Raw genomic sequence first — 25,712 nt, 5'->3', positions numbered from 1 at the left:
TTCAACGGTTACTTTAGCCAACTCTGTACTCGGTCTGAAACAAAATCTCAGAACGCCAACCTGCACAATTGCTTCTGCATCGGACCATGCGGCAAAAGACGCCGGTCATGCGCATTAGTACCCTGACGCCATGACCCTCTGGTATTCGGGCCGACTGGGACGCGGACTATACCCAATAGTCAGGACTGCAGCAAGGGAAGACGAAGAACATCCACATTGCAAAGAATGTTTCCCCACCTGTTCAGAAATATGTACTAAATCTTGTAACTCTTTACAATCAATACCTTCCGCCAGAGCATCAACCTTAGACTTCAACTGTGAAAGGAGATAGTTTTGGTATTTTAACATGTGAAACTGGCAATTCAAAGCCCTCATAGCCAGAGTGGAAGAAGTATAAACTTTCTTTCCCCATCTATCCAAGGCCCTGGCTTCTTTATCTGCAGGAACCGGATTCTTGACAACAGAAGCCTTAACACCTTTAGGCCCCTGGCTAACAGTTTCTGGGTCTGCCCTAGGACTCTTAAAAGATACTTATGAGCTTCAGGCACCCTGTAATACCTATCCGGTTTAACAGGAGCAGGAGGCAAAGAATCAGGATTAAGAGAAGCCTCTGAAAACATCTTCCACTACATCCAAAACAGGAGGAATAGCCAAAGGCCTATGCTGGGGTAAAACAAAATTCCCTAAGCCTTTTCCTGGAATCAGAGAAGTCCTGACCTTCCCACTTAAAATGCTCCTCATGGAATGAAGAGTTTCTGAAAAGAAAAATCCTCAGGAGGAGAAGCAGAAGGAGTAGAATCATCCACATCAGAATCAGAATAAGGAGAGTACTCCTGCAAGTCTTCAGCAAGACTCTGAAACATCCAAGCCTGCTCAAAACTCCTAGCTCAGGCTCCACCCTAGGTCTCTTATCAGGAGGGGCAAAGAACCCTAATCAAAGAAATCAAATCTTCTGCCATTTTAAGCATATGCTTCTTGGGCACAGTTCCAGAAGAACTAGGGGTGACACCAACTGAAGCTAAACCTGGCCTGCCTCTAGGAGAAGCCTTAGAAACAGAAGGAGAGGGCCTAACCACCCTAGGCAGGGAGGAGTATAGTAACCTGAGAAGCCCCATCACCTGACCTGCCTCCTGAGAGGCCACATCCTGCAATAACAAGGTCTCTCCTGGGATCCCAAAGAAACCTCGTGGAACCACCGCTCCACCGACACCTCTAAAGAACCGCGTCCGCACGGTTCTTCTAGCCTAGGCTTAACTGCTTTGTCCTTGCGCTTCTTGAAGAAGCGCGCCCGGGAGCATCCCTCGGCATTTTATAATGCACCGCCTCTCAAGACTAACCTGGCACAATCTAACCTCCTCTTTATAGTGCGCTATTAAATCTAGCACAAGAGCGACACCCAACAACGCCGTGCTCAGGCCCTAAACAAGGAATACACAAAGTATGATAATCTCTATGCGGTATCTGTTTCCCACAAGAAATGCAGTTATTCACTTTTTCTGACATCCGCTTAACCACTGAGGCAAGAAAAACAAAATATTCCCCACGGGTACTTAGCCAACTTTGACTCGGTCTGAAACTCCGAATCGAAAATTTCAGAACGCCAACCGGCACTTGCAATAATGCTTCTGCATCGGACCATGCGGCAAAAGACTGAGGATATGACGCCGGTCATTTGTACCGCATTTACCCGGACGCCCTGATGTCAGTCAAATGCGCCTTATACTTTGATATTCGGGCCGACCGAGGACAGCGGACTACCCAAGTGTAAGGACTGCAGCAATGTGAGATGAAGAACATCTAGTTGATTTCTTTGAAACACAGTTACCAAAGCCATAGATGAGGGCAAGGTAGTCTACACAGCCTACCTGAACCTCGCAAAAGCCTTCAACACAATACCCCACTCGGTAAATAAGCTTACCAGCTTAAATATCAACCCCTATATCACAAGATGGGTTGCAAACTGGCTCAGAGATAGAACCCACATAGTCAGAATCACAGGTGCCATGTCCGAATCCAAACCAGTTACAAGTGGCGTCCCACAGGGCTCAGTTCTGGGACCTCCTTGTTCAGTATATACTTCTCTGAGGTTCAGGCTAACACGGGGGGATTATGGCTGACAAAGTTCGTAGATGACTGCAAACTGGGGCCATAATCGAATCTCCAGCTGACACAAGCATCCTCCAAAAGGGTCTCACAGAGACGGATGCTTGGTGCCAGAGCCATGGCCTCAAGCTAAATGCTAAAAAGTGCATAGTCATCCCCTTTGGGAAAAACAAGGTGCCCACAAATTACCACATAGGTGGTAATCCATTAAGTACGGAAGAAGTAATTAGAGATTTGGGGACCAACGTAGATAGTAATCTCTCCTTTGATAATCACGTTGCCAAAGTGGTTAGAAAGACCTTCTATATAACCCACCTTATCACGAAAGGGTTCGCATCTAGATCAAGAGAGGTCATTGTGCCCCTCTACTCATCACTCATCAGGCCCATAATTGAATACAATGCCCCTTTGGGATGTACCTTACCCGACACCTGCAGCAACTGGAGAGACCCCAAAAGTACCTCACCAAGAGGATCATGGGCTACAAACAGATGTCCTATGCAGCTCAACTAAAGAAACTCCAGCTCTACTCAGTTGCTTACCACCTACTCAGAGGCGATCTATGCCTGACGTACAAAGCCATGTCAAACCCAGAATTAATGGACATGCTCCACCTCAAAAAATCCAAGTCCCTTAGAGCTACATGCTCCAGGGACCTAAACCTCAGCACAAAAATAAATAGGACATGCTGGAGGGACAGATTCATTTCCCAGAGGCTCCCCTCACTCTGGAATACAATCCCAATTCATGTTAGACATAGCCCCTCGCTGACCCTCTTCAAGCAAAATCTGGATGCATGGATGGGAAATCGCAAATTCACCCCTGGATCTCTTCTGTGTCCCTGCTAGACAGAGGCACAGTAAACTAATCTTAAAAGGGTACTTTCTGTGACCTACTTTACAGAGGCACAGTAGGCTAATCTAATCTAATAGGGAGGCGGAAGCCAAAGACACTCTGGCTAGGCTTATAAATGCCCTAGGGCAGATAGCCTAGTATCTACCTATGAACCTATAATAGAATGAAAAGAGGCCAAGAATTTATTTGGACTGTAGATTAAAGACTGCCTTCCCTATCAAGGACTGATATAAGAATATAGCTAAAGAGAAAGAAACAGAGGGCTCCTAAATAAAAGACCAGCACTGGTAGAGTTTTTAATAGAATCTAGAATACAAACTGCTGTTAAAAAAGGAATAATTAGTAAGGCATATAAAATATTGCATGATAATTATAAGAATCAATCAAAGGAGCTCCCTGGACTACATGAAAAGAGACATGGAAGAGCTCTCGGATTATGTGGCCCAGGCAGTTATGACCCTAGCCCTGAGCAGCATCCTACCATCACCCAGAATGATAGCACAGTACAAGTAGAAAATGATCGACTTCAACAATTGGCTAAGTTTCTGGTGTCATTCTAAGGGGATCCACTATTTGTCTGTTTGGGATGACATGACTGACAGACCTCGCTGCTTTGCCAGAGATGGCCTGCACCTGTAACCCCTAGGTTTACAGATACTAGCTAAGGCTCTTACCACCCCTATAGTGCTTTTTTAGGCTGTTTTCCAAAGACCAAATTACCACCGTAACAGCTATAAATAAATGCAATCTGAGGGGCATGCTGCTCAACACTAGAAGTCTAAATCTCAAGATGAACTTGCTCGAAGCACTCCTCAAAATGGAGAACATCGACATTTGTGCTGTAACGGAGACCTGGTTTAAAGCAGCAGAAAGCACCCCTGCACTACCAGGCTATAACTCATTCCACATCTTTCAGCCCCAGAACATGGACCAAAGCTCCAAAGGCAGTGGCGTCTCCATATTCATAAAGGATATGCACACCATCAGATTAGTAGCCCAGCATAACGCAACAGAGATACTTCAGGTACAACTAACAGTGGATAAGATGGTGATTCAGGCCGTAGCCTGCTATAGGTTCCCAACCATGTCCCAAGACTCTCACTTCACATTCCAAAGCACCCTGGAAGCTATTAGGGTCCAACCCAACCCTTTCATACTGGGTGACTTCAACTACCCCTACATCAACTGGGAAAACTATTCATGCACCAATATACTTGCCCAACGCTTCCTGGAATTCATTAATTCCAATGCCCTGGACCAGCTCATTCTTACCCCCACTAGAGAAAGCAACAGCCTTGACCTGGTTATTGCCAAGATGGGCAACCGTTGCTCTACACCAATAGTCAATTCCTCCCTGGTTAGATCGGACCACAAACTAATTACCACTGAAATTCACATCTCACTCACACCCCCAGCAAAGGTAACCACCATGAAAAATTTCTCCAAAGCTGACTTTGGGCTCCTAACAATAGAGGTGTCTAACTTCACAGCACCCATGCAAATGGGAAATAGATGCATGACCACCGAATCACACACCAATGCACTGTACAAACACGTACAAAAATGCATGGAGCTAACAATACCCAACAGAACCAAGACGCTCTCCTCCAAAAAAAGGAAGCCAATCTGGTGGTCCCTTGCCATAAACAAACTCTACAACAGAAGGAAGAAACTGTTGCAGAAAAAGGTGAAGTCCCAAGACTGGAAAAACTCCCTTATTGGCCTCAACAAAAAGTTGAGATCCCTCATCAAAACCTCTAAAGCTAGCTATGAAGGCAGAATTGCAACAGACACTAAAAACAACCAGAAAGCCTTCTACAGTTATATCAAGAATCTCCACAGCAATACCCAGATTTGCTCTGAGTTACTGCACAATGGTACCTCCTATACTGAGCCAACAAATATTGCCAACATACTGGCCGACAGATTTAGTGCCAACTTTACCCCTCTCTCCCCCCCAAAGGACCAATCACAATAATGAAAGACTGCCAGGCACCCAGCATTACTGTAGCACAGGCTAAAGCTGCATTGTCCAAGGCCAAGAACACAGCTTCCATGAGACCCGACAATATCCCTGGCTGTGTTCTACATGAACTACAAAGTGAACTGGCACCTCACTTGTGTGCCCTGTTCGATCACAGCCTCATCACAGACTTTGTCCCTACAGAATGGCGCACTGCTGCGGTCATCCCTCTCCATAAAGGAGGAGCAGCTACAGACCCTGGGAATTATCGCCCCCTTGGCCTGACGAGTCTGAAATGTTAAGGTACGGAGCACATCACCATGGACCTAATTAACAAGGATGTAGGGAATCTCCAGACTCTGGATCCCATGCAGTTTGGTTTTGTGGATGGTAGATCATGCCTGCTCAACCTGGCTGACTGCTTTAAGTCAGTCACCAGAACTGTGAATGAGGGCAAGGCAGTTCATAGAGCCTACCTTGATCTGGCCAAGGCTTTTAATATCATTTCCACTCGGGCATTATTGCGAGACTCACCAAACTAGGCGTCAACCCCTATATCACTAGGTGGGTTGCATAATGGCTCACAGATAGAACCCACACTGTGAAAGTAGCAGACTCCAAGTCAGACTGCCAACTAGCCACAAGTGAAGTCCCACAGGGATCGGTCCTGGGTCCTCTCCTGTTTGCCATCTACTTCTCAGAAGTCCAGGCCAACACGGAGGGACTCTGGCTGACCAGGTTCGCAGACGACTGCAAGCTGGAAGCCATTATTAACTCCCCATGTGATGTAGACATCCTACAGAAAGGCCTTACTGGAACCAATGACTTGTGTCAAAACCATGGCCTTAAGCTTAATGCAAAAAATGCGTTGTCATTCCCTTTGGGAAAAACTCAGTTCCCACTAATTACCACATTGATGGTAGCCCAATGAACACTGAAGGCGTTATAAGAGATCTGGGGATACAGGTTGACAGCAACCTCTCCTCTGGCCACCACTTTGCTGCTGTTGTCAGAAAATCCTTCTATGTGGCATATCTCATTACCAAGGGTTTTGCATTCAGGAAGAAAGAGGTCATCATCTCTCTCTACTCTTCCCTCATTAGACCAATCATTGAGTATAATGCCCCATTTGGCATGTACCTCACTAAACACCTGCAATAGCTGGAAAGGCCACAAAAGTACCTCACAAAGAGGATCCTAGGCCTTAAACACATGCCTTACATGGACAGACGCAAAAAACTCCAGCTTTTCTCTGTCTCACATCGTCTATTAAGAGGCAATCTCTGCTTGACTTACAAAGCCATTTCTGACCCAACCCTGTTAGAAATGTTACACCTACAGAAATCCCAATACTTCCACACCACACGCTCCAGGGACCTCAACCTCATTACCACAATCAACAGAACATGCTGGAGGGACAGGTTCATAACCCAGAGACTGCCCATGCTCTGGAATAGATTTCTCATACATGTCAAGCAGAGCACCTCACTGGCCCTCTTCAAGAGGAATCTTGATGAGTGGATAAGAAATAGAAAGGTCACCCCGAGGATCACTCCAGTGGATCCACTTGACAGAGGCACTGTGAACTAACGTTGGGCAGCAGGATGCCAGGGCACTTCTATGGGCTAGGCTTGTAATGGCTCCAGGACTGTTGGCCTGTGAACACACCTGTGAACCTATTAACCTAAATAACTGTACTTTGCACACAGTAAACTCTTCAAACTAATTGTACTGTAATAAAACCAACACTGCAAACACTTTTCACACTCTGGGATACTTTGAACAACTCCAGTTATACTTTGAATAGCTTTAGTCAATCCAAAACAGTAGGTCATATCAAAAAACATGGTCGTTTACTAAAAAATAAAATGTAGCTTTGCTTTTCCATGCTCATTTTACCCTTTTATTGTGCTTGTTATGCTCATTTGCCTTCTATCATGCTCATTAAACTTTTCTTGCGCTTGTTTTACTTTTAACATGCTTGTTATAAAAATTAGTAGTAATTCTGAAAGCTCTCATAAGCATTTTGAATAATTTTATCAAATATCATGGTTTCGAACATTTCTTAATCCATTTTAAGCTTTTTGTTTGATTAATAATGCATTTTGTGCTTTGTGAATGCTTCATATCGTTTTCTTTACACAAAAAATAGTTTGTGTTTTTCTGACCTTTTTTCTATCATTTGAGCAGGTTGGGACGAATCATTCCTCGATATACCTCCATTTCTAACTGTGCACCTCATGGCTCGACTTCTGGCTTCTTGTTGCTCAAACATCCTGGTCCCGACACCATGTTGTTCAGGCCTCTGACACCATGTCGCTCATCCAGTCAGGATAAAACAGACAGACAAACGGTTGTAAGTTTGGTTTAAGCAACTTTATTACATACAAACACATCAGGATTGAGGCTTAGTAACTTAAACTTATAAACAGACTGACTACTGCACTCATACATGTTAACACGCTGGCTGTTCACTCGAAATGGCACAGCTGCCTGCACATGCTTGATATTTATATGCACATACCCTCACTTTGACATGCTTCTTAAAATCACAACACACACTCTGATCTACACTAAGCTTCTGGGGCTTTCAGCCACACCTGTAAATTCTTAACAAACAATCTGCTATTTAGTACTACTTTCCTACATATTTTCTACTGCACTTGTCTACTGACCTAAATGGAAATTCTTAATATTTTTATTGTTACTCAGTAAAACTAAAATGAAACTCTGGAAAATATAATGTTATCTGGGATCTCTGTTTTCTGTATCTTGTATGTGATAGTAACATTTACTGTTTTGCATTGCATTTTAGTGCATTGTGCAACATCCTGTAAGATTTGTTAACTGTGGAGCATTTTTTCCCGCCGCTAAAAAGGCGTCTGTCATGGCCAAATCAAACTCTCACGGCAAACAAAAAATAAACAACCTGCCCTTGCAAACATACTCCTCAAAATGTGTAACTTAAGTTTAGCTACCAGTTTTGTCCCTGATGGGTGATGCACAGCAGTGATGACTCCCCTTCATAAGGGTGACCTTACAATTAATCCGGGTAAAGTATTATAATTGACCTTATAAACTGTGATATCATGAATCTTGTTAGACTTGACTCCCAAAAGTTTGATTTTGTGAAGGGTAGAGCCTGTCTCTTTAGTTTGGTAAACTTCTCTGAAAGATTTACATAGGCTATAGATGGTGGCCATGCAGTGCATATGGCATATTTCAACCTGGCCATGGGCTTCAGCACCACTTCCCATGCTAGCATCATACACAAAAGCTAAATGCCTTAAAAATTGACCTATATGTGGTAAGATACACAGAAAATTGGCTGAAAGACAAAACCCACAGTTAAGTCGCGAATGCTTAATAAAGTATGCAAGTTACTAGTGGTGTCCCTCAGGGCTCAATCTTGAGATCACATGTTTTTTGTATTTACTTCTCAGATCTTAAAGAAGAAAGACAAGACTTCTCGCTAACAAACTCTCCAGATGACTGAAATCAAGGGGTTGCAGTTAAGTTATCCTATGACACCCAAACCCTCTAGAATGAACTTGCCCTAATAAACTCTTGCTAAAAATAATCTCAAACTAAATGCTAAAAAGTGCATTATCACACTTTTGGTAGAAAACCTTTCCTAGCATCATACTATCTAGACAACACACCCCTACATAATAAAAAAGTAAGGGAGCCAGGTACTTGAGTTAATAGTGCCCTCTCATTTGACCATCTTCTAAAAATGGTTTTAAGGACAGCCTTTTATTTAGTCCAGCTAACTGCCAAAGGAATATCATCAAGGTCTAAAAAGATAATCACTCCCTTATACTCAGTGCTGACCAGGCCATTTATGGAATACAATACGCCCCTTTGGAATGCACCTCACTAAGCATATCAAACAATTAGTAGGAACCCAAAGGTTCTTCACCAAAAAGATCACAGGTCTAAAGTCCATGTACTGCCAAGGCAGAAGATGGAAGCTCTACCCCTTTATTCAGTGTCTTAAATACTTTTGAGATGGAATCTCTATCTTGCTTACCTCACCATTAAAGAACCAATTTTCCTGGACCTCCTGCTGCTCTGCAAGTCCAATATTTCAACTAATACTAGAACAATGATACTAAATCTTCACCGACAGGTAAACAGAACATGACGAAGGAACAGGTTTACAACCAAGTGTCACCCAAACCTCTATAATAAACATTCTCTGCAAGTTAATTAGTACAACTTAATATTATCCTTTAAACATAACCTAGATGACTAGACTGGTAGCCACAAAGTTACTTCAGGATTGTATGGACCTCCTGGAGAAAGGAGGTGCAATTCTGAGAAAGGGTTACTGGCAAGGTGAGAATGGTCATGAGACCCAGTGGCCTTGAAATATCTATTAATCTTGAAGTTGTTTTTTTACACACAGTCTCTACTCAAAATAGCACAAAAAAGCATAATGAAATTTCAAAATAACAGTGGTAGTGTAAGCAGCTAAAAACAGCTCTGAGCAGTGAACAGTTTAAATTTGCAAAACGAACAGCGCCAGAAACACTAGACCCACGGACTTAAACTTTTCTTGTGACATAAATAGAACATGCTGGTGAGACAGATATGTGTCTCAAAGGATTCCAGCTCTCTGGAATAGTCACACCATCCATGTGAAGCAGCGTCCATCCTTAACCTTTTTCAAACTTAACCTTGACAATTAGATGAGAAATCAAAAATGTATCCCTGGTGAAATTTGTTGCTGTAAGTCTAATTTTATTTTCTTTAGTAATTTATTTATATTACGTAAGTCTATATCAACATCTGAAGAATTTGAGTTGAGGAATATTGTACTGAAGATCAGAATAATGATGTTTAAAAGTATCAAGAATATCAATGATACCCAAAACTACTGTGTTACTTTTACCCCATATATAATTTTTGTGATACTATTTTCAGTGGACTGTTTTTTTATTCTCATTGATAAATTATGTAAATGTTTAGGAGACATCGAACATGAGTTAATTTTCAGTTTTTATAAAGCTAAATTGGTCTTATGTGTTAATATTTCATTATATTTTTTATTTAGCTGATCTATTCCTTTGTTCTTTGTGGAAGCATTGATGGAATCATTTAAGTTTAAATCAGTTAATTGTTTTTGTATATTCTGCATTTCTGATTCCCATTCTTTGGTTTTATTTTTATACCATGAAAGAATTTTGCAAAATAAAAAAGCATTTCATGTGTCCCATAAAATTACTGTATTTGTATCTTATGAATTATTACTTTCAAAAAAAAATAATTAATTTCTGAATGTAGCCATGGTTTGAATTGTTTTAAATTAATAATATAGGCAGGAATTCTAGTTGTTGGGATAAGTTTTTTAAAGTCAGTTTCCATTTTAAGAAAAAAAGAATTATGGTCCAAAAATGGTAAAATTGTAAAATGAAAATAAATCAAACAAAATGAGCTTGAGCTCCAATATGAATACAGGAGAAAGACATTAATATAAGTTAATTAAATTAAAATTAAGAATAAAAAAGTGATTGATATTTTCTTTATGCAAAAATGTGTAAAAAAGTTTATATGTATAACTCTTTATACAATAATAAAATAACTATATCCTATCTTAAAGAAACTTAAAAATGGAATGTTGTACACTAATAATATCACTGAATCAGGACAAAAACATTTTATTTCAAGGTACTTCCCTAAAAGACATGAGAATAGATAATGATCAATAAAACAAACCATATATATCTTTTAGCATACCATTTTTCACTAGCCCAGTGAATCCTGATGACAGTTTAAATAACTGTCAATACCTAAGATGCAATACAGGATTGATAGTAGTAGTCACCTTTGTAACAAAGTGTGCCAATCTGTCAGGTTATTTTTTAATTTAAAGTTAAAGTTTTCACATATAATCAATAAAAAAATATGAATGAGGAGTCAGAAACATAAAGAAAATTAAAACAACCTATAATATTCAGTTATGTATTCTTAGTTTGACAACTAATAAAATAACATGATAAACTTCTCTTTGATATAAAACACGCTATTATATATATATATATATATATATATATATATATATATATATATTATCATTATATATTACCAACTTCTGCCCTAACTTTATTTTACAATGCTCCAAATGTAATTCATTCTCAACATTTAGTTCCTTCCTCTTGGAGATATTCTCTAACTGCCCCCATTCTAAAAGAAAATAACAATTCAACTTTGTGTAGTTCATGTAGACCTATTTCACTTCTTAACAATGATTATAAAATCTTTACAGCCATTCTAGTAAATAGGATTAAGAAATCCTTAATAAATATTATACATGAAGATCAAACAAGTTTCATTTATAACAGGCAAACACATGACAACATTCAAAGGATTCTCACTCTTATAGATGTTATTAATAGAGATAATCAAGAGGCTATCTTAATTGCCCTTGATATTGAAAAAGCTTTTAATACTTTACAGTGGAACTTTCTTTTTATATCACTAGAAATGTTTGATTTTTCCCTCCCAATTTATACATCTAATAAAAAGACTATACAGTAACAATCTTACTTATGTAAAACTTGGTCCATTCACTTCAGAAGTCATAAAAATTACCAAAGGAACTAAACAAGGCTGTCCTTTGTCTCCTATTCTATTTGCTTTAGCCATTGAAATATTTGCAATCACTATCCGTCAGTCTCCAAAAATTACTGGTATTCCTATTCATGGACAATTCACCTCTAAAATCATGCTTTTTGCAGATGACATTATTCTAACTTTGGGAGTTTCAGAAGAATCTCTCGAATTAGATCTACTAACTGCTAAATTTTACCTTAATTCAGGTTTAAGAATAAGTAAAAAAAATCCTGATATATGATATTAAATAGAAAACATAACACACATTTCAACTCAAATCACATAATTGGCACATTAGTATCATCCATAAATTACTTAGGAATAACCGTATGTGATAATATAAATACAACAGTAACCACAAATTATTCAAACACTTTACTATAAAATCATTAATAGAAAAATGGAACAAATTATTTTAAAATTTTGAAGAATGACTACAATTAATAAAGATGACCTTACTCCCAAAGATAAATTACATTGTCCAACCCATTCCTATTTTTCTGAATAAAATGATATTAAATGACTAACAAAATCTTACTAAATTTCTTATGGTTTCCAAAAAGAAATAGAAATGCATTTTATCATCACATTAGACCATGGGAACAGGAGGGAATAAATGTTCCAGATCTTGATTCCCATATTAAAGCTTCTATTCTCAAATTAGCCATTAATTGGCTGGATCCTAATTTTTCATCTGCATGGAAATCCCTTCATACAATCATTTTCTTAAATGAAAACAGATTAGCTGGTAATCTCTTAATAGATAAACAAAATGTCAATCTATGGTAATTTCTTGGCATGAATTTACAATACAATATTGCAAAACCTACCAAAGTAAACATAATAAACAATATTTATTGTAATATTAGAACATTTATAAACTCAAACTTAGATGTAAAACTCTGGTGGGATCTATTAATTCCCTTCAGGATTACTAAAAATTATACCAACAGAATTCACAGAAATGTCTTTATAGATTGGGATTCAAAACAAGTAATTTGTTGACAACACTGCATAAGAGATTTAACATTATTACACTCTCTCACGAAATAAAAAATATTTATAATATTTCAAACTCTGATTGGATTATTTTAAATAGTATTCTTTCACATGCCCAAGATCTTTGAAGAATAATAATTAACTTGTCATTTAAAACTAAACCTAAGATGATTTTCCATATCCAAAATCGGATATGCAACAATCTGAATTGGCCTACCTTAATCTCTAATCTTTACAAAATCCTAATAAACTATAAAACTATACCTAAACAAGAATAAATTTATTGATAAAGGCCAAATTTTAAATTTATCTCCAAAAGTCAGATCGATCTTACATCTGTAAAATTAACTTCCAATCTACAAATGTGGAAAATATTTAGATGGAAATTCTAGCACAGGGCTTTTTATATTCCCAATAAAGTAGCTAAAATACAATCATCTGCTACTGTTGTTTGTTGGAGATGTTCTTTGGAATGTTTAGCTGATTGGGAATACTTTATTTATGGCTGTAATAAAATTAATAAGTATTGGATTGACATTGGTAATTTTTGTCGAGCTTTATTCTCAGACACATTTATTTTATCCAAATCCTTAATACTAGTGAATGTAAATGTCATGAATAATATGATGAGAAACAATTTTTATCTTCTATTGACCATTTTAGCAGTGGCAAGAAAATGCTTAACTAGAAAATGGAAATTATCTGCATCACCCACCTTGGAAGAGTTTTTATTATTATTGGAAGAATCTGCTCTCACAGAAATAATAGTCAAGGAAATAAGAATTCATTCCAGGAAATGGACTGATAATCCTTGGATCAAAGTTCTTGGTTTAATAGAAACTCTTAAAACAACTCACTCTTCATAATTTTGACTGAATGTTATTTAAATACTCAGAATGCATATTGGTAAATAAATAGCTCTATTATTTTTTTCCTTTTGTAAACATTTCTCGTACTGGGGCAAATGTACATATTGTATATAGTTATCTATTTTAAAATCACACTAGAATGTTTGTAATATCTTCATATGTTTAAATTTAATAAAAATATTTGAAAAAATGTATCCTTGGTCTCACTCTCCCCCAATGTTTCTGATAGGTAATATTTGTTGTCAGCCTCTAACTAACATGCCCTCCCCACTAAACTTTTAGCAACCCCTAACTAACATACCCCTCCAAACAGATATCCATGTTACATGGAGATACAAGTGGACTGGGTTGCTTGGATAGGCTTATAAAGGCCCTGGTGGTTGTTAACCTAGTATATACCTATGAACCTATGAACACATGTACTACCGCAGTGGGGAAAGAAGTAAATACATAATAAATAAGAAAGGGAACCGATATATTATGTGATACAAATACAAACCAATAGCCACTAATTTATAAATTTAGTTCTAGTAATGAAAACACTAGGTCTAGGAATGTACACAAAGTTAACGAGACAGGTGTGTTGACTGAAAGTAGGCTAGATCTACTTTCCTCTACTCTCCTCTCCCAGATTCCCCTCCTATCATCCTCCCTTTCAACTTCAAAGACTTTTGCATAAAAAGATCAGTAACCTACTTAGCCACACCCCCACAGACTTCCTCCAGGTTTAGTCCAAATTTTCCCCTGGTTTACCTATCACTTTAAGGAATTACTAACACAGCCTCTTTGTCACACTTTTAACCTTTGTCTGACACAAAATATAATATAAACATATGGAAAACAGCACCCCATTATGCTCTGCCCAAACAATCTAAATTTCAAAGCACCTCACACACTTTCACCTTATTTTCATTCAACCCACTTTTGGCAAGATGCTGGAAAAAATAATTTACATATCCAGCTCTCAAGCTACTTTCAACAATACCACTTCCTTACCCTATAACTGAATTGGATTCTGGACAGGTTGCAGTACAATGACAGCACTTTACTGTCTAATGACATTCTCCTGAACATGGACAAAAATAACTTGACAAGAGCAGTATTTATTAACTTAATTAACCAGTACTCCTCCATTTCTTTCTTGAAAACACTGGCATTAGTAACACATCCCTCATCTGGTTCAAAGACATCTTGTCAGATTCTTCAAAGTTAAATTAGGCTCTTCCTTATCTCTGCCCACTCCTCTTTCAATGGAAGAGCCCCAAGGTTCTATACGACCTCCTCTTTTCTTGACTATTTCATTCATAAACTACTGCATGACATTCTTATTCTACAACTCATTGTCTATGTTGAGGACATGGTAATCTTTAGGTCCAACCTCAACCAATCTACAATTGAAACACAGCTGCAAAAATACTTTAACTCACTCAACAACACACTATTACTTAACCCTACAAAAACAAAAAGCATGCTATTTGTACCACCCAAAAACTTAAAACCGCCATGAGTTGATCAATATCAGTAGCCTTTGGGGAACACAAATATAAATAAGCAACTCCTTCAAATTTTTTAGTTTGTGGTTAGATCAGTCACTAACATTATACACTCATATTCTCTTCTTTTCTTGGCAATGAAAAGCACACCTCAGCTACCCAAACCAATGCTGCTGTAGGCAAAGGACTCCTGATCAAATTCAGGTATGGACTATCCATAACAGCCACCTCCTCTATGAAAAACTCCTCCACACTACAGACTAATGAAAACAAAACTTATCACTTCATCATGAGCTCATAATCTCAAGAACACCACTGCCTGCCTGCAAATTACTTCAGTGCAACACAGAGAAGACCTACTATCAGGCAATCTCATCTTCAGACTTCCCCAGCCTAACTTGTTCCCACCACTAACACACACTTAATCTACAGCATTACTTTCTATGAAAGTCCCCTTCTGTAAGTGCTCCAGACTTATTGTCATCATAAGTCAGGTTCTGGCCACTTGCAGTTATCCTCCCCTTACAAGAATTATGCTTCATGATGCAGCAACTGAACCCACCCCAAAGTGCAAGAGTTATTAACAAGAAGACCTAAACAATCAAATTTGAGAAGGAAAAAAGAGTGTTGTAGCTGCAGAAAGCTGGAACCACACTGAAGGTCTGCAGATTTCAATGTACTCTCACTGCGTAAATAATGCAAGGTACTCTCCTCTTCTCTCCACTCCGTCTGGGAGGTATTCTAAGTACAACCAAAACTCTCACTCATCTTTCCTGGGCTAGAGGGAGAGATGACAGAATCACAGCTACATACATACTCACACACACACACACACACACACACACACACACACACACACACACACACACACACACACTAAAGACATGCAGTTCTTCCAACCACACACCCCTAGCTAGCATTTCAGCAACCCATGCTCTTTCAAATCCTGGTTGTTAGCATCTTGACCAGGACTACAATCTCTAATTCCAACAAGGCTAACCTCTAAATGGACCAAAAGTGAATGCATCATATTATTTCTTTATAAATGCACTCATAAAAAAGCTCTGATGGCTCTACTGCTACTGGTGGACAAGTACTCAAAGCTTATAAGGCTATTGCAACTCTACCCAAACCAGCCCCATTCCATGTTGGTTTCTTTACATCCTAAAAAGCACACCCAATACATCTATCCCTTTGTCTTTTTGAGGCACACCTTTTAAACAACTGACCTGATCTTCTCCAAATCTTTTAACCTTCTATCACCAATTAACAGTAGCCATCACTAAAACTATAATCAAACTTTTCCAGGCTTTTCAGAAAAAAATCACATCCTCCACTGCTACTAACATCACAATTCTTTGATGAAAAACATGTCAGTCTATTACTCTTTTTTTTTTTACTCAATACTTCTCATTGCTTACAAACTGGCTAAACAATAATCCACATATATTTCTCCAGTAAGAGACATTATAGTGTTGTGGAACATACTGACACAGTTTCAAACCTTTTCAGGATACAAAATTAATGAACCAAAAACAAAAGCAATATTGATAAATGATGTACCCACATATGAACTGGTTCAGCAATATGGGGACATGATAAAATAAAGTATTTAGAAGTATGGACTAAAAATGATAGTAGTGTGGCAGTTGAGGATATGTGGGCAGAGACTAAATAAAAAATAATACAAAAACTGGGAAAATGGGAGTTCTGTTATATGGGTATTGATAGTAAGACACAAGCAGTTAAAATGTTTTTAGTCCCTTTATTCTTACCAGAGGAGAAGTTGTGGATAGCAATTAATAAAGAGCTGAAGGAATTTATCTGGGAGGGGAAGACGGCAAGAGTCAAGTGGGAAAAGATTATTCTTGCAATAGAACAGGGCGGATTAGGATTACCCAAACTGAAGAGGTATTTCAGAGCAACACAGTTAAGGCACCTATACACAGCACAGGCAGAAAACTATAATTCAAAGTGAAAAGAGATGATGATGAAATTGGGGGAAACTCAAGTAACAGGGACAGACTGTGATTTTGGATGCAGACCTTTAAGTAGAACAACAATAATCATACAGAATAATATATTCATAAAGTAGCAGAAATTTTTCTAAGAACTAAGCCAACACCATACTGGAGAAAGGAGATTCTGCCAATAGGAATGACTGCAATTAGGGATAGAGACAACAGGCAAGAGGGGGCAGGAATGGACTGGAGAAAACTGGCAAGGGAACCAAGGTACTGGGAACAAATAACTTGAGAGGGAAAGGTAACAGAATTTGAAGTTGCCAAGACCTTATTTGGACTGCAGGCTAAAGGCTGCCTTCCATATCAAGGATTGATATCAGAGTATAGGCAAAGAGAAAGAAATGGGGGGTCCTAAATGAAAGACCAGCACTAAGAGGTTTTTATTAGAATCTAGAACATAAGCTGCCATTAAGAAAGGGATAATAAGTACAGCATATAAAATATTGCATGATAACTATAAGAATCAATAAGAGGAGGTTGGGAAGGACTGGGAAGAGAGATTAGATAAGCTATTCACAAAGAAACAATGGGGGATATATGTATGTCTCCCAAATATGCAACAAAATCTAAAAGATTTTGGATCTTTGCTTGGAAGACCTTTTTTATATCCCAAGCAGAATTCAAAGAATTTTTCCTCAGGTAGACAGCAAATGTTGGACATGTGATGGGGCAATAAGAGGTAATTGGGAACACATCTTCTGGGAGTGTAAAGAGTTGGCAGACTTTACAGACTGCTCTGCTGGAGATTCTAGGTGAGCAAGATGGAGTGACTAGGGAAATGATTTTTTTTGAACTATGATACAAACTCAGAATTGCCTAGACATAGTAATAAGGTCTTGCTGAGTCTAATTATGATGGCTGCCAAAAAAGCAGTTACTAGAAAATGGAAATCAAAGTCTAAGCCAACTTTACTAGAAGTAGTGAAGATAGTAACAGAGTTAAAACAACTGGAACTTGGATCTTTAGAAAAGGGTAGGAGCAAATTACATAGGAACTGTGGGATCAATACATGCAGAGATGAATGAGGTTTAAAAGAAGGCAGGATGTGAATGAGCTATATAATGGTTGACTGACAGTGACCGGATATGTTAAAAGTGGTGTGTAATGTTTGCAGCTACAATTGTGTCGCACAGTTTGGAATGCATCATGTTTGCAATTGAGATTGTGTCGCTATGGGTTACTGTCATTTATATAAATGTAACATGGTCTATGGCATACATGATAATTTAATAAAGAGGTTTCTTGTTTAAAAAAAATCCACATATATTTTTGTTTCCATCTGTAATACCAATAAAAATGTTTACATATTGCCTTGTCCAGAGTGTTTTAGGTATAGCATTCCTCAAGATCACTTCTCCTGGACCACCACTCATTTACATTTGCATCTTTATGCTTATTTTTTTTCTGCACTCCCTAAATGGATTTAAAGATTTTGATCTTCACATAATCCTAACATGGTCCTATTCTGCTTATGTTTCAAATCGTGTGCTTGCTTTCAATAATGTACCTACGTCATTTACTTGTGTTTCCAACTTGCTTAAATACAACTACACCCTAACATATTGCGTCTTCTAAAGTGCACTCACTACCCTAAAAATGAAAACCATCAATACCAAAAGACTTAGTTGTGTTCCTCTTCTGTGACATTTCTATGCTGTGCTTCCTCACTGTACCAGTGCTGGGTTTGAATGAAATCACACACTTTTATTTTAATTTTTTTTCTTCCTTGATGTTTATGGAGAAAGTATCTTCATGCTACAAGGAAACTAACATCATCCCAATGCCTAAGAAAACCATTCCCTCAAGCCCTAACGACTATAGACCAGTCGCTCTGACATCCATTGTTATGAAATGTTTTGAGCGGCTGATCAAAAAGCATCTTTCACCATGCCTACCTCCTGATTTTGACCCTCCGTAGTTTGTGTACAGAGCTAACCCATCCACGGCTGATGCCATATCAGTAGCACTACACATCTCCCTTGAGCATTTAGAGGGCAAAAACAACTACGTGAGGATCCTGTTTACAGACTTCAGCTCTGCATTTAATGCAGTGGTACCAATGCAGCTGACAGAAAAACTGGCACATTTAAGAATCAGTAAACATCTCTGTAACTGGATCCTGGACTTCCTGATTGAGAGACCACAGAGGGTGTGTTCAGGTAAGAACACATCAAAGTGCATCACGATTAACAATGAGGTTCAACAGGCATGTGTTCCAGTCCACTGTTATTCACCATCCTGACGCACAACTGCTATGCCAGGCACAAGTCCAACCACATTATCAAGTTTGCTGATAACACCACAGTCGTGGGGGCTCATCACAAAGAGGATGAAAGCATGTACAGAGAGGAGGTGGCATCTCTGATCAGTTGGTGTGAGGGGACAAACCTTGCCTGAATGTAAGCAAGTCCAAAGAGATTATCATCAACTTCAACAAAAGGAGAATAAACCACCCAGCACTCAGGACCAATGGTGAAAGTGTGGTGAGGGTTAGGAGTACGAAATTCCTGGGTGTACACATATCAAAGGATCTCTTGTGGTCGGGAAACACCAGCCAACTAGTCAAGAAACTGCACCAACGTCTCCACTTAAGAAGGCTGAAAAAGGCTAAGCTTCCTCCTCACATTCTCTCCGCCTTCTACAGAAGTGCATTACACAGCATCCTCACCTGCAACTTCACAGTGTGGTTTGGAAGCTGCACAGTTACAGAAAGAAAGGTGCTACAAAGAGTGGTGAGGGTTGCAGAGAAGGTAACTGGTTGCAGTCTTCCATTGATACATCTTTTATTCTGCAAGAAGCATCTGAAAGGCCACCAAAATGATACAGGACAAGTACAGAGAAGGTCAGGAGTTGCATTGTGTCTTTGTGGATTTAGAGAAAGCATATGACAGGGTGCCTAGAGAGGAGTTGTGGTATTGTATGAGGAAGTCGGGAGTGTCAGAGAAGTATGTAAGAGTGGTATAGGATATGTACGAGGGTAGTGTGACAGCGGTGAGGTCTGCAGTGGGAGTGACGGATGCGTTTAAGGTGGAGGTGGGATTACATCAAGGATCAGCTCTGAGCCCTTTCTTATTGGCAATGGTGATGGACAGGTTGACAGACGAGATCAGACAGGAGTCCCCGTGGACTATGATGTTTGCAGATGACATTGTGATCTGTAGTGAGAGTAGGGAACAGGTGGAAGAGACCCTGGAGAGGTGCAGATATGCTCTGGAGAGAAGAGGAATGAAGGTCAGCAGAACTAAGACAGAATATATATGTTTGAATGAGAGGGAGGACAGAGGAATGGTGAGGATGCAGGGAGTAGAGGTGGCGAAGGTGAATGAGTTTAAGTACTTGGGATCAACAGCTCAAAGTAATGGTGAGTGTGGAAGAGAGGTGAAGAAGAGAGTACAGGCAGGATGGAGTGGGTGGAGAAGAGTGTCAGGAGTGATTTGTGACAAACAAGTACCAGTAAGAGTGAAAGGGAAGGTCTACAAGAGGGTAGTGAGACCAGCTATGTTATACGGGTTGGAGACAGTGGCACTAACAAAAAGGCAGGAGTCAGAGCTTGACGTGGCAGAGTTGAAGATGTTAAGATTTGCACTGGGTGTGACGAGGATGGACAGGATTAGGAATAAGTATATTAGAGGGTCAGCCCAGGTTGGAAGGTTTGGAGACAAAGCCAGAGAGGCAAGATTACATTGGTTTGGACATGTGCCGAGGAGGGATGCAGAGTATATTGGGAAAAAGATGCTAAGGATGAAGCTGCCAGGTAACAGGAAAAGAGGAAGGCCTAATATAAGGTTTATGTATGTGGTGAGAAAGGACATGCAGGCGGCTGGTGTGACAGAGCAAGATGCAGAGGACAGGAAGAAATGGAAACAGTTGATCTCCTGTGGCAATCCCTGATGGGAGCAGCCGAAAGAAGAAGAAGAAGACAACACACATGCTGCCCATGGCCTGTTTAAGCATCTGGCATAATGGCTAAGGTGTTTACCTTACAAACATAAGGTGCAGGGTTTGATTCAAACATGGGGTAATTGGCTAGGCTTAAAATAACCCACAAGGGTAGTTAGCTTAGTACTAAACTATGAACCTATGGCATCAGGCAGGAGATATAGCGTCCGCTGAAGGATTACAAAATTCAATAACAGTTTCTACCCTACAGTGATTAGACTTCTGAACACTGCCACTAGTCCCAGGGGTCTGGACACGCAAGTCAATTTTTATTTAATTGTACAATATATACTTACAAATATTCCAAGTAAGTACAACATGTATTTATTATATCCATAGTCAGTATTATTTAACCCACTCAAGTACAATTTTAGACAAATAACGGCTTTACTGGAGTGTAGTGGCTCACAAAACATTTCACTCAGGAATGATCATAGCCAGAGTGATTAACAAGCCTAATGCCTGTGATGTAGTAGATAAATAATGTATGACTGGCATGCTATGCAGATTTGCCTGTGACAGCATGAACAGCCTGTGACATACATTGTGTAGTCGTAGGTTACCCTCTTCCTCAATATAGTGTGATGTTGAAGTGGGTATATTTAAGTAGCGTGGGGTGATGTTACGATCTGCATTTCATGGTTTCCTCAGGGCTGGGGACTGCTTGGCACTCATGATTTTTAATATTGTCATTTCTTAACCTCAACATCAGACACCAAGCATAAGTGCCAGACAACCAACCTAGTTACTCACTGTACATCAACCTCCCTACCTCTCCATTTACTTCTGTCTTCAGGATACAACACAAATGATAAATCTGAAAGTCTGAACCATACCTCTCAACTGTACAGATTTTCGCTGAATGTCCAGACTTTTGCCTCATATTTTTGGTCTGGGTCTGTTCCTCATAAAATTTTTGATTTTCTGGCAAATCACTGCAATGGTCTGAGGACTGAAGTCACTAAATAATTATATATATTTGCATTTTAGACTTTATATCCTTCAAAAAATGCATGCTAATCAAATTCCGTTATGTTTCAACACCCTGGGATGGCTACTAATAAACAGGACCACATTTTAAAGTGTTACCACAAAGGTAGGATACAAGTCTGTAAAAAGAGAAATACAGAAAATAACAATACTGCGGGTCAAGTTCGCACTACTCATGAAAACAATTTTCGGTGGGAAAGTGATGTTAATCAGTTTCAGCTTCACAGATACTTGCTAGTAAACAATATACATGCAGATCCATGTCTTATACTGTATGAAGCACAACAAAACAAGTATAAGAAAGAAAATTGTGCTTCTAATTGCTACACTGAATTCCTTGGTGTTCTACCTAATGGGTATTTTTAAACAAGTGGCCACGGTAGTGCAGTGGTTAACATTGTCACCTCACAGCACGAGGTTCTCTGGTTCAATTCTCGGCTGGGGTGCCTTCCGTGCAGAATATGCATGTCCTCCGTGCAGTCACATGGGTTTCCTCCAGGTGCTCCGGTTTCTTCCCACATTCCAAAGACATGCAGTAGGTGGATTGGACACTCTAAATTGGCCATAGATGAGAGTGTGTGTGCAAGTGACTGGTATGAATGAACTATTACGGCAGGGCTAACCACCCAGCAGTGTAAACCTCAGCTCAAGAAGATTGTCACTGCTGAAGTGACATCCCAACCCCATGTGCAAAATGGGAAAAAGGGGTTGAGGATGGATGGATTTTCCCCATGGACAGCTGTATCAACACTACATTCTCTGACTGTTAGGCGTTAACTGTCAGTCAGCTGCAGACAAAGAAATCAATAATCGTAATTACTGGCATTATTTACTGACTGCACTGATACTTCATTTGACCAGTGTCTGCTCCGAGAATAAACAAGTTTGTCGTATGCGCTTCCTTATAAGGATGAATATTCATGCAGTCGAGAAACACACGACATGGTTTAGCCATGATTTCAGTGTGACATTGTGTTCCTGGGAGTTGGGCAGGTTTTGTGTGGCACTTGCTATTGTGCATCTGGTGAGCCAGTACAGTAAAAAGCCCAATAATTTAAGCATTATACAATCTGTAGTGTGCTTTGTATAACTTTAAATTTAACTGGGGGGGGGGTATTCTTTTCATATACGAGTGTTGGTAAATGTCTCTGCTCCTTCTTGCATGCATTGGGAGCAGTACTGTATTTATGTTTATTCCTCTACATGTATGAGTTGTTTCACTTCCTTTTGTAATGTCAAGCACTGAGCTGATGCACAAATTTTTGTTTCGGCTACAAGTGTGTAGTTCTAAATGACAAAGTTTACTTTAACTTTTATATCATATTTAAAGATTTCTGACCAAGGAAAATGCCTTGCTTTGTTTCTTTTCCTCTGGAAGAAATGCACAAAGTGATTCACATCTCTTACAATGTACTTTGTCATCCACAGCTGCCTTCATTCCCTCATTGCAGAGTCATAACCTACTAAGTTTTACAAGGAATCATAACTTTTACGACAAACTGTCTGAGGCAGCTGAAGCAATGCCAAAAGTGCCAAAAAACCCTATCACTGACAGAACAAAAGGGTGACCACAACAAAGTCCTTGGCCCCTGCAAGTTTACCATTCGATTCCTAAATTAAAAAAAAAAAACTAATTTAATCACCATTTGTAGATGCAGAAAATATATGTTCCATTGCATGGTGTTTAAAACATGAAAAACATAAACTGTCACTGAAAAAATCCTGAATGAGAAATATACATGCATGCACTGCGTTGTCGAACGATAAAGCTGTTTTTAAACTGATACGTTTAATAACTTTTCAGTTCACAAGTCATGCTTGTTAGAGAATGGGAGCACTAAACTGATGTATAGTGGATTACATTTTCTATTACTCTAGTGCGGCATGTTGGTTTGTTGTTGTATTATCATTCATACATTCATCCTTTTATCTGAAATCAGTCACCCCAGCCAATCCAATAGGACAGTTCCAGACTTGCATCCTTTACAGCTTTCTTTAATCATTTTCAAAAAATGTTGTGTAGTCTGTTTACCTTTTAGCGCTTCTCTCAATCTGTGTAAATTAGTTTAAATCATTTTTTAAGACTAATGCACTCCTGTAGGTTATAGTTCACTATTTCTATGCTTTCTCTGATGCAAATCATCCTTCCCATTTACTCTGGAATTATTACCATTGTGCCCTTACTCAATTAGTCACATACATACAAAGCTGCATGGGAAAAGCACACTTGATGAAATATACATTATCAAAAATGTCTGCATTAAAATATTACAGATGATGGATGATATTAATGAGGAAACGATAAGAGGAAACATAGAGCACTCAGTTCAGGGAATTATCGCATTCACTTTTGTCAATGATCTACACATGAGATCATAACAGCCAGAAAAGCATTGCTACACATCGGTAACCCTATTAAAATAAATATCTATCCAACAAGTGGTTTGATTTGTATAATAGCTTCAAGACATTATACAGTCTGGTAGTAAGATTACTGTGCAATTTTTCTACTTGAAATACCACTAATGTTGTTTACACCATCAGCAATGGATATTTTCCCAGCCATTAATATGGCCATAAAACTGTGAGAAAATGTAAAATTAGGATTCAAGAGCCTTTGATTGAAGCAAAACATGATTCATCATTTAAGTGCATACCGCTATCCATAAATATACTTCATACTGGCAGGATAAATATTGTGAACAGCATTGTTTTGTTTGCTGCCAAAAATAGTGATGGTAAGGACATAGATGACCTCTTATTAAAAAGAGAAGCTATGCGTATTTCAAAATACAGAAATGTGTCTCCACATGGGGTCAATACTGATTAAAACTGGGCAAGTTTCATTTAAAGGAAAGCATACAACTCTGACTGTGGATATTTAATCCGTTAATTAAGTTTTTTTGATTGGTAATGTTTAACTCATTAATCATGACTCATGAAACTGATGTAGTAAGTGTTCCCCAGATGTGTGTTAGTTCTAATTACTCATACCAAGAAGGAAAATGCAGAGGATGTCTACCATTACTACAGTTACTTAATCAATGGGGCGGTGAAAGCCAACACGCACTGGCTAGGCTTATAAATGCCCTTGGGCAGATAGCCTAGTACCTACCTATGAACAAGTTAAACACCTATGAACAAGCTCAGTCAAAAAAAGTCAGTATGCACCCCCGTCATCCACTTATAGGATCATTTGGGGTTACAATAAAATCAAAATGAGTAACAGCTGTTTTTAGTGATGCATATTAGCACAGAACAGCAACATAAATTACAAAAACGGACATTACTTTCAGCACTTTTTCTGTCTTTATCGTACTCATAACCCCACGTTTTGCATTATTTTAAAATCGGCATGATGCTATGCAGTTTTATTCTGGTCTGTTTAGTTTTCTGCGTATATGCTGTGCCTGTCTAAGGTCAACTCCATGTTGGTGCTTTCTGTTAAACGCTTCCTACCTGTGGGGCTGGGTGCAAATCTAACTCGTACTGTTCCAGATTCTGTAACGAAGTGCCTTGCATTACGTTCTCCAAACCCACTTCTTTGGTTGATACACAGAGAACAAGTCCAGGACCATGGACTGTACTTTGATACTTTCCAGAGAGATGTATGTTGAAAGCATTTTGCCTTTGCTATTCCATACACCTGTGGTGTGTCACTTTTCCACCTTGTGCAATCAGCAATACAAATATTAACTCCTTTGTAGTTGGCCAGCAACGTCCTGAGCTGCCTAGTTCTAAGGCCAAGCATACCCATGCGGACAAATGTGGAGTTCTTTATTTTACAGTACTTCTTATAGACCGCTCAAATCGAAATTAAAAAGAGGACCTTCCCATAACGCACTCAGGACAACACGGC

General features: G+C 39.0%; 1 protein-coding gene across 1 annotated transcript in view; it reads right to left on the bottom strand.

The window, feature by feature from the left end:
- The window catches only part of EARS2 (glutamyl-tRNA synthetase 2, mitochondrial), a 470,754-nt gene extending 445,048 nt beyond the window's left edge, over window positions 1-25,706 (bottom strand). The window contains exon 1 of the mRNA XM_044061134.1: window positions 25,313-25,706. Within this exon, the coding sequence (XP_043917069.1) occupies window positions 25,313-25,610 (298 nt within the window). The 5' untranslated portion in view covers window positions 25,611-25,706. The remainder of the gene's footprint in view (window positions 1-25,312) is intronic.
- Between the last annotated feature and the right edge of the window lie 6 nt (window positions 25,707-25,712).

This window comes from Protopterus annectens, chromosome 2.part0, assembly GCF_019279795.1.
Source record: "Protopterus annectens isolate FY-2018-M chromosome 2.part0, PAN1.0, whole genome shotgun sequence".
In the NCBI taxonomy this organism is placed as follows: domain Eukaryota; kingdom Metazoa; phylum Chordata; order Ceratodontiformes; family Protopteridae; genus Protopterus; species Protopterus annectens.
This window is presented reverse-complemented; position numbering and strand designations above follow the sequence as displayed.